This window comes from Artemia sp. Qi Xiang Cuo, chromosome 4, assembly GCF_049724085.1.
Source record: "Artemia sp. Qi Xiang Cuo chromosome 4, ASM4972408v1, whole genome shotgun sequence".
Taxonomy (NCBI): Eukaryota; Metazoa; Arthropoda; class Branchiopoda; order Anostraca; family Artemiidae; genus Artemia; species Artemia sp. Qi Xiang Cuo.
Genome location: NC_142797.1, coordinates 30,027,985 through 30,042,724, shown reverse-complemented (window position 1 = coordinate 30,042,724; position 14,740 = coordinate 30,027,985). Strand labels below are relative to the sequence as shown.

Sequence of the window (14,740 nt, the reverse complement as noted above, 5' to 3'; positions counted from 1 at the left end):
TATTTAGCTACTGTCTGTAGCCAACGTAGCTACTTTAAGAGTCAATACGTATGACTATCATACGACTATGAAGCTATTAATTACTAGTATAATTATTAGTTACTAGTATAGTAGCTATTAATTATTATTATGACTAAGATATTTTTCCATACAATTTTTCTCAGAGCCCTTCTAGAAACTGCAAATGAAACTCCTAATAAAGGTCTGCAAGACCCTCCTTGTTTGCTACCAACAAAAGGAGTAATTTAGTTTTCTAAGCCCCCCCCTCCTTTATCATAAGAAAAATACTTTGATCCCCCCAGACGTCTGTGCATCGGTAAGAAAATTATATTTATAATATCTTTTGCAATCTAGCTTTTTTCTTTACGTCTATTCTTTAAGTCATAGCATTGACGACAATAGATCAAAATCTCTCTGCATCGTTCATATGTTTAGCTATGCGAAAAAAGGAAATGAAGGATCTTTTTTCATTACCAACAAATACACAGGCAATACTGGCTCACTATCTCCTGGCGTGTTTCATCTGTCTATTCACAAATTGTAGGCCACAGTTTTGCTTTTTTTTTCTTTTTTTTTTAACACACGTGTTTTACAGGCCGAAAAAAAATTGCTACAAACCCTTTTTGGTAAATCAATCAACAATCAAGAAAAGCTCTTTGCAAAAAGAGACGTTTTTTTGAAAAAAATGGTTAGTAAATTTTAAACAACGGACTGAAAAAATTCGCGCTGCGAATATATAACCTCTACATTTCTTACCTTAATCTAAACGATTAAGAAGTTTTAGACCTTTTAGTGCTGCCTCTCACCTTTCCTTTATAATTTACAGTTCCACTTTTTAATTTTGGGGGCAGGTCAAAAGTTTTTGCAAAATCCCAGCAACAAATTTTTGTGGGTTCAGGATTTAAATTTCAACCCCATCTAGGAAAAATCATTGCCAACAATTGTAACCAAAAATAAGGACAGTGGATGATACATATGCTGAAAAACAAAACAAAGATCGTACCCATAAATACCCTAGTAAAATTAAAAACTATTTAGTTATTCCTACCATTTTCTAGTAGAACAAATCCGGGCTCCTTGTTGGCCCTCCATAGAATACCGAAAGCATGGCTTGATTGTAAAACCAGCCACAGGGTGAAAGGTGTTCAGGTAGCGAGCCAACTACAAATAATGACATGCTTAAAAATATTAATAACTATTTTTTTGCTTGACAAGGCAGTATATTCTATAAACAACAAAATATGTGCAATCCATTTTAAATCCAGGTCTGCATCATCAGGCTGTATTCTCCACCAAGAGCATAGCTGTTGCTGAAAATGATTTAATAATTTACGTATTATATCTGATGAGATTCAAGTCCTTAGTATGGCGAATTAAACATCAATAAATCGCGTCAAACACACTCAGAAGTTCAAAAGATCATACCCAGACTCCATATCTGCTCTAAACCTGCTAGGAGCTGGTCTCTCTTGTGTAAAATTACTTACCAAGGTATCTAAACGAATTATCACGACACCTAAAGCCTTATGGGCATTATCTAGAAACATAAAATTGCTATCACATACCAGTAATCATCCCCAGAGCAGGGGTCGGCAAAATATAACACGCTGATCCCTGAGTGACCCATTTATTGATTTCAAATGACATACTTTAGCTTCAAAACAAAAGTATAGTTTATAAAAATTGAATATTGTAAAACTTAAACAAGAAACTAATACTTTGAGAATAAAAAAAAATAATAATAATAGATAATAAGAACGACATTTTAGTTTCTTGACAAAGTCTCCGTAATGATAAGAGGCAGAATATAGTGATATTCTTCGAATGATTTTACCATTATTAGACGCGCAGCGTGTGTCGTTTTGTCAGGTGTACATTATGTTCAGTAGCACAATGCAATGCAGTTACGCAGTCAAATGATTATTACAGACGTACCTAAGTAATTTTTTTTTACCATCAGCAAAAATTAACTAAAAAGAGTTAATTTCAATATGCGTCGACAGAAAATTATGGGTGTATCAAAATGGTGATAAATTTGTATATATTCTATGTTTGTATAAAGTTACCACCAGAACTTACAATACTGACCAACACTTTTCTTCAAAACATAAATATGAGTGGAATGACAAGCGAAGATAAATCTCAAAACATTCTTAAGCGTTATTAATTAAGCAATTAAACTCTTTCAATTATTGAGCATCACTGAATTCTAAAGTAATGCACTTATAATGTAGTTCGTAGTTTCTTCTTTTATCTGTAGCGTTTCATTTGTGTATTTTACTGCGAATATTTTTCTTTTGTGTTGCGTGAGCTCTTATTTACTCTAGATGTGAATTATTGGGTTTCAGGTTCACTCACAAATAACTGTTGGCTATCTATCCTTCTACATTCTAAACATGCATTACATTTTGGAAAAAACATATAAACTGTTCAAGAGTTTGGTTACCAGCTTAGAGTTTACAAACTTCAAAAACAGGCAAGTGTTGGATTTAAAAAGTAAATTATTTTCAATAACAACTAGTCGTGCTCAAGTATTAAAGGAAAAAAAATGTTAGATTTCTAAAAAAAAAACAAAAAAAAAACCATTGATTACAAGACTCTCGTTCTTAAAAGGTATCAAGGCCATATCCAGGGGGGGGGGGGGGCGGGGGTACCCGGTTTGACGTCCAGCTGAAAAAAAAATTCGTCCTACTTGTAAAAACTTAATAAAAATGCATGTAAACAAATTTTTGAAGCGTTTTTAAGTTTGTTCTTTGTACCACCCCCCTTCAGGAGCAAAAATCCTAGATACGCCCTTGACAGACATAATGAATCAATATAAAGATTTCAATATATGACTCCAAAAAAAATAACCCAAAGTTCTAAAAATGTAAGAGGCATGCAAGAATTTTACTTCAAAGTTAATATTATTTGAAATAGACATAAAAACTAAAAAAAAAGTTTTTTCCATTGTCAAAAAGGGAACATGAAAATAGCGAAAAAAAAAATCGAGATACGCCTAAAAGATGGATTTTCGTCCCTAAAAGTGGATATGAAAGTTAATATTAAAGTTACAAGAACCAATGCGAAATTTATACTAAATGTTTATAATAAAACCCGAAGAAAAAGGAATTTTTTTTTCATTTGCAGTATTTTGAAAATAAAATTGTAAATTTTAGAGTATAAATTATTGATTTTATAAGTCCAACGGTATGAACCACTAAGTTCAAGAAATTGTGAGAATATTTGAAAAAAGAAAAATTATTCCTCTCCTCATGATATCAACATCAACCTATAGGGCATTTTTTCCTACAAAGTTTTCATCTTTGCAAAAAATTGGTCTTGCCATCTATCCATATCCTGTTCAACTTATAAATGTGAGCAAATATTTTCACAGTATGATATATATTTTTACTAAGAACAGTAACAGGTTAACTACCGAAATCCCATCAAGTTGTAGTAGCTAGATGTATGCTATGCTAATGATCAACAATTCTTTTTATGCCAATAGCTAATTATATCCAAAGCACAAAAACAAAATCCTGCAAAATTGTGCAACTCTGCAAATTTAAGCAGCTCCACGAAGGGAACTACTTGAAAGGGAGCCACTATCAATTAACTGCATTTATACTATATTTCCAGGACATGGTAATGAATTTATTTATGGAAATAAACTATAATTTCCAACATTTCTACATGTAAGAAAAGGAGATACAGCCCACTTTACAAAAACTCGAGACTTCTAAATCTCTAGCGAACTAAATACGACACGGAATATGATCTGCCAATCCGGCATGCTGCTGAGGGGGTTTATAGGGGAACAGCAGATTAATGAAAGGGGAAAAAATCATATAAAAGAAAAACTAATTAGGTAATAATTATTCTTATCAGTGGGGATGTTACTATGTTTTCTCCCGAATCGTTTCTATTGGGTCTTTTGACACATCTTCAGGGGGGGGGGCGAGAGGGTGTCAATCCTCATTAAAAACCCCTATGTACAGGTGATTGTAACTATTTATTGTTCATGCACGAAATAGATTACTCACGTGTTTTCTTAGCAACTCTAATTGAGTTTTTGACTTGATGCTAAGAAGTTTTTTCATACACTCCCTCTGTAATAAGGACTTAATAGCACGGGCATGGTTTTGGTCCTTCATAAAACCATGGATAATTTCCTTGAGATCATCTCGATTTGTTTTCATTGGCCGATATCTTAAAAAAGAAAAGAAATAAATATACTTATATAGCATGGGCGCCACTACATAAAACAAGTGGAGAAGAAAAGGGGCAACACGTAACTTTTCTATTTCTGTAATCCCTACCTAAAGGACAAGATATTTACAGCATTAGATTTAGTAATTTCATTTACCAATTCAGAATTATATTGTTGCTTAGAAATTTTCTTAGAGAGCAATCCAAATTTGCTCGTAAAACTGAAAATTTTCCGATTTTCTCATGTGTTCTTACATCTTTTCAACATATTCATTCTAAAAAAAAAAAAACAAATTCCAAAAATGTAATTTTGATACATAAATAAAGCTGAATCTCAACTATCAAATGATAGTAAAATTGTAGTCATGTGTTAAAACATTATAACCATTAGACTGCAGAAAAATAATATACCAAAAATATTATGCACGAAATATATACACCTTGAGTGCATCCCTTCTTGCAGGGATTTTTGCAGTCCCTTGTTTTGCCATTTTTAAATTAAAAAGTAAACAGCGACGCTCTAAGCTTAAGGGGCTAATTTACTACTAATAGTAAAAATAATTTTGAGGAAACATCAAATATATAGATGTCAGAAATATTCTATTTCTATTTATATTTTATATTCTATTTCAAAATTCACCCAGACACACCACAAATTGAATGGGTCATCAGAAAAATAATACATTTCTTGAGTTAAAATAATTTATCTAATGGCAACTAATGGCTAAATTAAAATTGGGAAATTATACCATTTGATTTTTTTTTAATGATGAATGTACATTATCTAAAAAAATCTAAAAAAATTATGTAAAAAAATTTTTTTTGCTCCTTTTTTTCTTTTTTGGCTTAAAACTAGTTACCAAAAAACTGTCAATACAAATGGCATTAAACTTTTGCTTTAAGACATATTCAGGATAAAAGGAATAATATTCTATGTTTTAAATTTTCTCAAATTATTAGTTAAAATTTTTGTCTTACGTTTCGAAACATTAGCCATAAAACCCTTGCAATGTAACATTAGCCATGTACAGGAGCAAAGCTATGGTTTTGACTTTGGGGAGATTCAAGAATGTACCGACAAATGCGGACCCATAAGCTAAATTAAGACACAAAGACGCCCGAACTTCCAAGGAACTTTTTTTTTGGGGGGGGGGGGGGAGGGGGTCCCCCTCACCTCCCTCCCCCTTACCTACGTCCCTGACCATGTAAAACTAGCCCTGTAGAACATTAGTCATAATAAATGCTTAATAAATTCCAATTGAAATAATAAAAATTGGGTTTTAATTTAAATAATTAGTTTTAGTTTAATTTAAATAATTAGTTTAAAAAATAAGTTTGGTTAAATCTACAATAATGGGTTGTAATTTTGCAGAGAGGGATATTCATTTAAAATACCAAACAAAATGCCGACACTACTTTAGTAGCTGCCCAAAGAAGTAAAAACCTTGTCTTAAAACACGCATTAAATTTTATTTACAAATGATAAAGCTTTCTTTTATTACAGACTTTTTATTAGAACAATTTTTCTCTTTGTAGGCCTTAATCTACAACAATGGCTTGTAATGTGGCAAGAGACAGGGAGATATATTTAGAACACTAAACGAAACGACAACACTAGTTGAATAGCCACCCCAAGAAGTAAAAACTTGAATTGTCTCCTTGTAGAAAAGACAATAGTTACAAAAAAAGAAAAACAATAGACAACCTTATATTCATCTTATGAGTCATAACACCCAAATATGGATCCAAAATAAGACCAGTGGCTATATCATCATTTTCAGACAGTTCTTTGGGAGTCATTCCTGATGTTTTCAAAGAAGATGACATCCTGGTAGCAGAAAAGCACCTTGACCTTTCAGGCTTAACTCTGAACCATCTAGTAATGAAAGACAAAGATGTCTACAGAACAAATCAATCATCTCCAAGAGGCATGGTTCTTGCCAACAGAGTACATGGTTTCTAAAAGTAAAACAAAGACATCATAGGCAATCTACTTTCAGCAATAGTCCAGTAAATATAGAAAAAAAAAACTAAACCTTTGCATTTGAGCAATGGAAGTGATTTTGGCACCAAATGTTAAAAAAAAATTCACCCATACCCCCATACCCATACAAAAATCACCACCATCCCCTTTTTTCTAGGGAAAAAGAGGATAACTTAAACCTTAATTTCTATAATATTTTCTGAATTTAATGGTTGTTTCCTATTAATTTCAGATTTTAGGAAACTGAAAATTAAATCAGAACTATAAAAACTGTGTCATTTAGCATGCCATTTTTACCCTAAGCAAGGTCATAGGGGATAACAAATTCAAAACCTTATTTTGTGCACTATTTTCTGGTTATTTCCTACTACTTCAAGCTCAGGGAGTCCCAAAAATACAATAGAACTGAAAATTATCTCAATTAGGCTTTATGAAAGGTCAGTAGGGGTTGGCCTGGAAAAGATACAAAAAAGGTTAACCTTGGCATTTGAGGTACAGAAATGTTTTTGGCACGAAATGTTCACAGACAAATTTAATTATTAACATATCCAAAATAACTGGTGCAGAAACACCAATTTTTTTTAGAGAAAAGGGTAAAAAACTTAATTACCTTAACCCATGTTTGCTAGCAATAGGATGAATACTATGTCTGCTACTTTTAGTTATAGTAGTGAGCTGACTCGTCTGTGGTGTCCCAAATAGTGTGCCATGGCTTGTTACACCATGCCCTGTCAACTGACAATTTGAATGACTCTACACTAGCAGAGATCACTGTATTTTTACTGAGAGAGTTCCATGAGCTAACAATTATATATTATATATATTATATTAATTGGAAATGGAATAAGCCATAGGCTTGTCTCATACAGCACAAATTACATACCATGAGCAACACTTATAAACAACGAAAAAAAAATACTTCCTAATACTTCCTTATAAACAACGAAAAAAATAAGCTTCCTAATAATAATAATAATAATAATAATAATAAAAAAAAAAAAAAAAAAAAAAAAATAAAATAAAACAAACAAAGATACCCTACAACAAATACACACTTCACGGTCCTAGTTACTGCCTTTCATAAAAAGAGGTCTCAAGTAATGCTATTTTGAAAGCCGCAACACCATTCACCAGAACTACATGGGTGGGCAACATGTTCCATGATTTTACTGAACAATTTACAAAGGAACTCTGTCCAACTTTCTTTGATATCCTTGGCTGGTACAATTTTAAAGAGTTCTGCCGCCTGCATTCTGCATTATACTGAACTTTTTTCCTCAGTCTTGTTTGAGCATATTTTTAACGTTTAGTGCAACAAGCTTGGTAAAGCTTACTACATTTTGGAATTAATAATTAAAAAATACTTGTCAGAAAGTCAGAAAACCAATATTGCTAAAAATGATTTTGAGTTGGTCCTACTCGAGTACAAAAACACCCCAGTTGATGGTCTGGCCTCCCCATCTCAATTGCTAATGAGCAGAGTCCCATGCACTAAAGAATCACTTGCACCTGAGACTGTTCACCACAAGCAGCTTTGACAGAATCAATTGAAGCAACAATCATGTCAGAGCAAGTACTATGATCAACAATTGAAGCAACTGAAACCCCTTCAAGTTGGACAACCAGTACGGGTCCAAATCCACAGCAAACTCTGGCAGGCAGGTGTCATCAAAAGAGCAGAAAGGTAAGAATATTGCAATGTGACACACATCCCAAACTGATAAATATCTCTGTTTACATAAACTCTTCTCATCTGATAGGTTAATTTAGCTGAGTAGCACTATCAGTAAACATACTGGATACAGTAAGATATATAAATAGAATAGCCAAAGGTACAGGGTGTTTGCTGTAGTTGAAAAGGATTTAGAAGAATATGATTACAAATCTGCAAACCTATATTAGAATATAGGAAGCCACTGTGATTTGTTAAATGTTTACCAGAGGTATCATTTAAGAACAGTTTTAAGTACTTGTTTAAGCCCTACATCAAACAGTAACAAAAGATGCAATTTGATCCCATTTTCTATTGCCTACTTGTTACTGAATTCGTCTCTATGACATCATGCAAAGATGATGCAAAAATGAATCTGAACAGCTAAAGTGAAAGGCATCAGGAAAATGTCAACATCCCTTTAAGCATTCTCTGAAATTTTCAACTTAATACCTTTAGCTGTTCTTAAAATACTACAGACAGGGTCATAACTAGCCAAAATGTTTGGGCGGGGAGCAAGAGATTTTACTAACTGTTTTCAAAAACTGGTAAAAAAAAAAAGTAACTGTTGTCAAAAATTAGCATAATATCCGTTTCAAATACAATGCATAAGATCACTGCACAAGTCGGTAAAACTGCGGCATTTATCAACCAAGATTCAGATTTTGGTACATATCATGTCACTATTTTAATTCTATTTATTCAACAAAATGGAAAATTGTGGCACCATCTGTAAAATCACAACAGGAGTTGGTAAAACTGCTGCATTTACCTACCAAGTTGAAAATTTCTGTAGATGACATGTTAGTATTTTTGTGGTCTTTATTGAACCAAACAAAGAACTTTAGCAGCATTGGAAAAATCATGGTGCAAAGCACCACAATTTTATCAACTTCTTTTTTTACTGAGTGACCAAAACATTGGGGGGGGGGGCGTACCCACTCCTCTCCATACGTGACGGCCCTGACTACAGATATACTATTACAATAGTCTGGATACATACAGCATGTTCTGATTTATACTGGCTATATATGACATTAGATAAAATATTAATAGACACACTCAGAGGCTGATGAAAGTGGGCTACTCAAAAAGGTAAAATATACATTATCCCATTACTGACAAAGGGAAAAGGTGAACACACTACTAAATGTGTGTTCCTAAATTATATATTTCTCTATTGATGCTTTTTTTGGTAAACAGGTTCCTTGACATGTCAAAATCATTAGACCTATAGATTATCTGATTCTAAAAGCATTTATGATTTTTTGAATATTGATATCATTTAAAACGACTTGCTAATGTGGATAACAACAAACGTAAACATGATAATGAGATTAATCAGAACATCCTGCATATTTTAAAGTAAGAATGTTGTTGTTTAAGAAGTGCTTGTTTTCAGTTTTCGACAAATCTACCTCCTAGGGCAATATTTAGGACCATCAGGATGGGGGGGGGGGATGCCATTGCAAGTGAAATGAAAATTATATTTGAAAATAGTGTAAAAATACAAAGGTTAACCCTGGTGGCCAGCATTTACCCCCCCCCCCCCCAGAAAATACCTCCCATGGAAAACAAGGTGTTCCAAATTTGAGAATTTTATTTGAGTTTTGTTTTTTCAATTTCTGTAAAGAGAAGAAATTTTGGTCCTTGTGTATTATGCACCACTCACTGAAGTTTATGCTGTGTGTAAAACTCGAGAATAAACCATTTTTTTCATTAGTTTCTTTGTTACTTTAGAAACAAATTTGAGTTATAGATTTGCACATTAGAGGGGGGGGGAGGGGGTAAAGTATAGTAGTTCTGCATGCAAAATGTTTTAGGCACAATTATTCTGCATATTATGAAGTAAGAATTGTTTTCTGATGTATATTTTCCAGGGGGGGGGGGGCAAATGCCTAGAATCATTCCAAAGGAGAAGCCAAACCAGGGAGATGAAGTGGAGATAGGTACTTCAAAATACCTTCCTGGGACCAGTGGCGCCATTGGTCCCATTTGGCCCCTCCCCCTGATTTTTTGAGGGACCTAATTTTCAACTCTGAAGCTCTTAGTTTATTCTTCCTTTTCCAAATTTTTTTGTTGCTTTTGATTCATTCCTGAAAAACCAAAAACCAGGTCATTAGAAAACAGCAAATTGAAGACACTCAAATTTGCAGCAAAGTCACCTATTTGAAGAATATTTCCTTTGGCATGGTTTTGTTGGATTCAGCCTTTCACATTATACTGTCTCCAATAATTTATGCACTCGGTCAGCCTGTAGAGTCATTTGCAACATCCAGGAAAAGGGGGTATCCAGACTAGGGTCTTGGAGTGTTGTTCCTCATTTTGTATTGAGTTCACTGTATACTGTAGGATCTTCTTTTTGAGAGGCATAAGGGAGATATATCTGTGCCAACCACAAATGGAGGAATGGCTTCCAGCATAATCAGTACAGATATATCCATGAATCCATATGATAACCCCTGTCCACCAGTTCTGCTTGACTACCCTGTTACTACCATCAGGAATCACACAAGAAAATTCAACAGCTCCTAATTCTTGGGATATCCATGGCTTGAATATTCAAAAGAACAGGACTTGGTATTCTGCTTCTGTTGCCAACACTGCAGTGGATCATTGCTAAGATCAGGTGAACAATATGGTGCAAGAGCATTCATTGACATAGGATTGAGAAAGTGGAAAGACATTTCAGAGCTGGTAAGGCAGCACAAAAGCAGTGACCAGCACAAAGCAGGTAGCATTTCCTGAACCAAATTTAAAGCTATTCAGACAGAGATGGCCAAATCTGTTGCTTCATGCCTCTTCAAAGAATGGGAAAAGGAAATATTAGAGAACAGACAGTATGTAAAGGCTCTGCTAAAGACTATGGCCTTACTTGGATGGTAAGGTCTTGTGTTTTATGGCAATGATGAAGGAGAGTCAAGTGCCAATTGAGGGAATTTCGTTGAGATGGTAGGTCTTTTAATGGAATTCAAGCTGGACCTGATGGACAAGTCTTGCAAGGCCTATGGCCATTACTTGTCACATGAGTACCAAAACAAATATACTGAGGTCATAGGAAATAAAATTAAAGGTTCTATTGCAAAACAAGTCAGAGAAGCCAAATATTTTGCTGTTCTTGTTGACAAAACAAAAGACCTCTAAAAAAAGGAACAACTTGGAATCTTAGTGTGGTATGTTCATGAAATGAAAATCAAAGAAAGAGCCATAGGTTGCTACCACATGCACAAGGTTGATGCTGAGAGTTTGGCCAACTTTTTTTACAACAAAATAAAGGGTGTCAGCCTATGATGGGGTACATGTAATGAGCTGATGTTTTTCAGGAGTACAGGCCTGTCTCCGGGAAAAAGCACTGCAAGCGGTGTACACTCACTGTCATTCTCATAAAATTAACCTTGTTATTGGTGATTGTATGTGGAAAATACAAAGAATTTCGTCAGTATTTTCAGTTTTGCAAACAGTTTATGGTTTTGTCTCCAACAGCAATACTCAATACCAGTTGTTTGTCAAGGCCCAGAAAACTGCCAATGTGTCTGTGCTAATGCTTGAAAGGATAGTTGTGACATGTTGATCTTACTGGTATGGATAAGTGGCTAAGACTCTGGCAAGATAGGACTGCATACTCGCAGTTCTGTCAGTTGTTCAAGAATCTTTTGGCAGGGAGGAAGCAGCAGTAGCTACAGGTCTTAAGAATCTTCTAGTGTCGTTTCCCTTCATATTCAGTTTGCATGTCATTCACAAAGTTCTTGCAGTGATCAACCCTCTTTCTGGAGAACTACAGGCCCCAGATCTGATCATTTCAGATGCCTGCACTCTAATCACCACAACAACAAAAAACAACTGAAGACAATGCATGATGTTGAGTATTTTCAAGTCTTATACTGCAAGTCTAAGGAGATGGCTATTAATATCAGAGCTGATCTGTTGGAAACAAGCACTCTTGCTTCAACCATACCAGCAAAATCAAAACAAGTTCAAAAGATATCTGGAAGACTCAGGGACTATTTCTGTCCAGATGCCAGTACTAGAAGCCACACAATCCTTTAACCCCAAATCCAAAGACTTCATGAACACAGATTTACTTCTTGAGATTGCAACATACTTAGATAAGGCATACATGTTATAGAGTTGCAGCTTCCACAGAAACTGGCAAATGCTTTAGATCTTTTCAAAAGCCTAGGAGGATTGAATGAAGCTTGTTCTAAGGTTCTTGAGGTTGTGAGGGTAGTCCTCACACTCCTGCTCACAACATGCTCAAATGAATAATCTTTCTCTGTGTTGACATTTATGAAGGATTACCTTCAGACAACAAGCAACTTTTACATTTGGTCCTTATGTTCTCTGAAAAGCCTGCAGCAAAGAAACTTGATTTTGAAAAGCTTGTGGATGACTTTGCAAAAATGAAGCCAAGGAGATATCCATTGCTTAAGTAACTGCATGTAACTTTCAGTATTTAATTTGTGTGGTAAATGTTCCATCTTGTAATGATCTTTTGGTCCATAACCAGGTTGCAAAAGTCAAAATCTAGATACATTATGTTGCTTTAATGTGTATTCAAAGACTAATTTGAAGAATAGTCTAGCAAACAGAGTAATTACATTTTGAGTCTGGACAGGAGCCCAAAATTGATCTCCCCCCCATGAGGTTTTCTGAAATGGCACCACTGCCTGGGACAAACTTTAGCCTGTAGACACATCCCTGAAAGTTCCATTTTCCTAACCTAACCCCTTTCCAAGATAGCCAAAAGTAGCTAAAGTAGAATTTTACCCCAATACATTTTGCTATACATCACACTATTTTATTTCAGCTTAATACCCATTAATTGAATCAATGTTGACAAAAACAAGAAACAGAAAATACATGAGAAACTTATAATTTGGGCTATGTATTTTCACATGGAAGGAGGGGGGGGGCAGTAAAGTAAAGTGCAATAATATAGTATAATATAGCAAAGAAAATATAGGCCTAGTATTTATTTGTATTGGAAATGAACTTTACACTCCCTTCCCCCAAATGTGTATTTTTATACCCTGGTTTGTAGTCTATATGTGTACAGAATTCAAGACAAGTCACTTTTTTTCTTCAAATTTATCTAACAGTTTGTCAAAATAATGAAAAGTTCAATGCATAGGCTATACACAATTCACAGTATATATTTACATATCAGGAAGGTCAGAAAAAGGTCAATTGAAATGCAAATGAATGTTATATTTTGATTCAGTATAAAATTCTGATTCTAAAGGTATGTTTATTTCGGGTAAATTTCTAGTGGGCAATATAATTTAGCTAAGATGAAAGCAAAAACATCATTTGATGCCTTTTTTTATGCTGTTGTTTCATAATTCAATAATCACTTTTGGGCCTAATTGCATCTCAAGCCCTTTAAGGGGTCCCAGAGATATTTTATATGAATTATGAAAGAGCATAAAAAAGCATCAAATGATGTTTTTACTTTCATCCTAGCTAAATTATATGGTCCACTGCCAATTTACCATGAACTTTCCTATGTGCAAATATATACCCTGACTTGTCAATGGCATTTGAAAAACTTGAAAAAAGTAGAAAAAGAGTTTATATTTGAGTTGCCTAACAAATGAGGCTTGAACTGTCATAAATAATCATTTTTAGAATATATTGCTCTTGAACAACTTATTTATAAACTAGTGATGCATTTTTAGCCACTTTTCAATAATTTTAACTAGTGTTGACAACTTCTTTATGTGGTTACAAAAATGAAACACCATTGGGGCTCCTTTAAGGGCTCAAGATACAACTAGCCCCAGAAGTGATTATTGAAATATGAAAGAGCATAAAAAAAGGCATCAAATGACATTTTCACTTTCATCTTAGCTATCTCATTGGTGAGTAAATTAGTAAATTTACCATTTTTTTGTGAAAATAAGGTTGCTTTCTTATTTACTAGGCTTATTATTTCATTAATCTTCATAAGAGTTGTGGCTCTGCACTGTTATCTAATAATCAATACACCAGTGAATACTTTCTAAATATAGCCTAATCAGCACTGCTGTTGCCATTACATCTACACCCCCCCCTCTCCTGTTAAAGCCAGATAGCCTATATGTTAAATGCAAGTTATAAACAAAATTTGCTGTTTTCAGTAATTGACTTTACTAGGAGTTATAGACCAACTGTTGATGAAAAATAAGGGTAAATATCTACCAAATCATATTATTGAGTTAGGACTAAAGTGAATGCACAATTTGATGCCTTTTTTATGCTTATAAAGAATATAACAGTCATTTATAACGTGATTTATTTTCAGCCCCCCCCCCCCTTTATTTTTCCATTCAAGGTTAGGTTAGGTATAGATAGGGGGGGGGGGCGGAAATTAATTTGCGTTAGAAATGATTATTGTATTCTTTATCAGCATAAAAAAGGCCTCAAATAGTGTATTCAATTTATTCCTAACTAAATAAAATGATTTGGTATATATTTACCGAAATAAGTACACAAAAATATTAGCAAACACGTAAAATCAGCAAACTTTTTTGTATAGGCTAAGCCTAGGCTATCCTTTGTACTTGTAGTGGGCAGGCAACAGCCCTGAGCATAGCCTAATAAGATGGGGAAGAAGAACTGGATACAATTTCAATAGAAGAGATTATTATCTTTGGAAAGAGCATTGAGTGGAAAATATAACAATGGGTCTAGCAGCTAGGCTACAGCCTAACCTACCTTTTCCATGAATCTGATTTCTGTCCTGTGATTAAACTCAACCCTACTGTCAGCTTCTCCCCTGAGTATTGCCTATAGTATAAAATGAAATAAATATGACAACACTCAAATGTTTCCTTTAAAATAAATAAATTAGGCTTTATCCTTCCTAATTTGTT

The 14,740-nt window shown here is 34.1% G+C and overlaps 1 protein-coding gene and 1 pseudogene across 1 annotated transcript in view; one reads left to right on the top strand and one right to left on the bottom strand.

Moving 5' to 3' along the window:
- The window catches only part of Hmt4-20 (Histone methyltransferase 4-20), a 32,514-nt gene extending 17,777 nt beyond the window's left edge, over window positions 1-14,737 (bottom strand). The window contains exons 1-4 of the mRNA XM_089088216.1: window positions 14,583-14,737; window positions 5,897-6,150; window positions 4,026-4,191; window positions 1,049-1,161 (exon numbers count right to left, since the gene is read on the bottom strand). Coding sequence (XP_088944342.1) covers window positions 1,049-1,161; window positions 4,026-4,191; window positions 5,897-6,018 — 401 coding nt within the window. The 5' untranslated portion in view covers window positions 6,019-6,150; window positions 14,583-14,737. The remainder of the gene's footprint in view (window positions 1-1,048; window positions 1,162-4,025; window positions 4,192-5,896; window positions 6,151-14,582) is intronic.
- LOC148952979 (zinc finger MYM-type protein 1-like) lies at window positions 10,296-11,457 on the top strand (annotated as a pseudogene).
- Window positions 14,738-14,740: the final 3 nt, after the last annotated feature.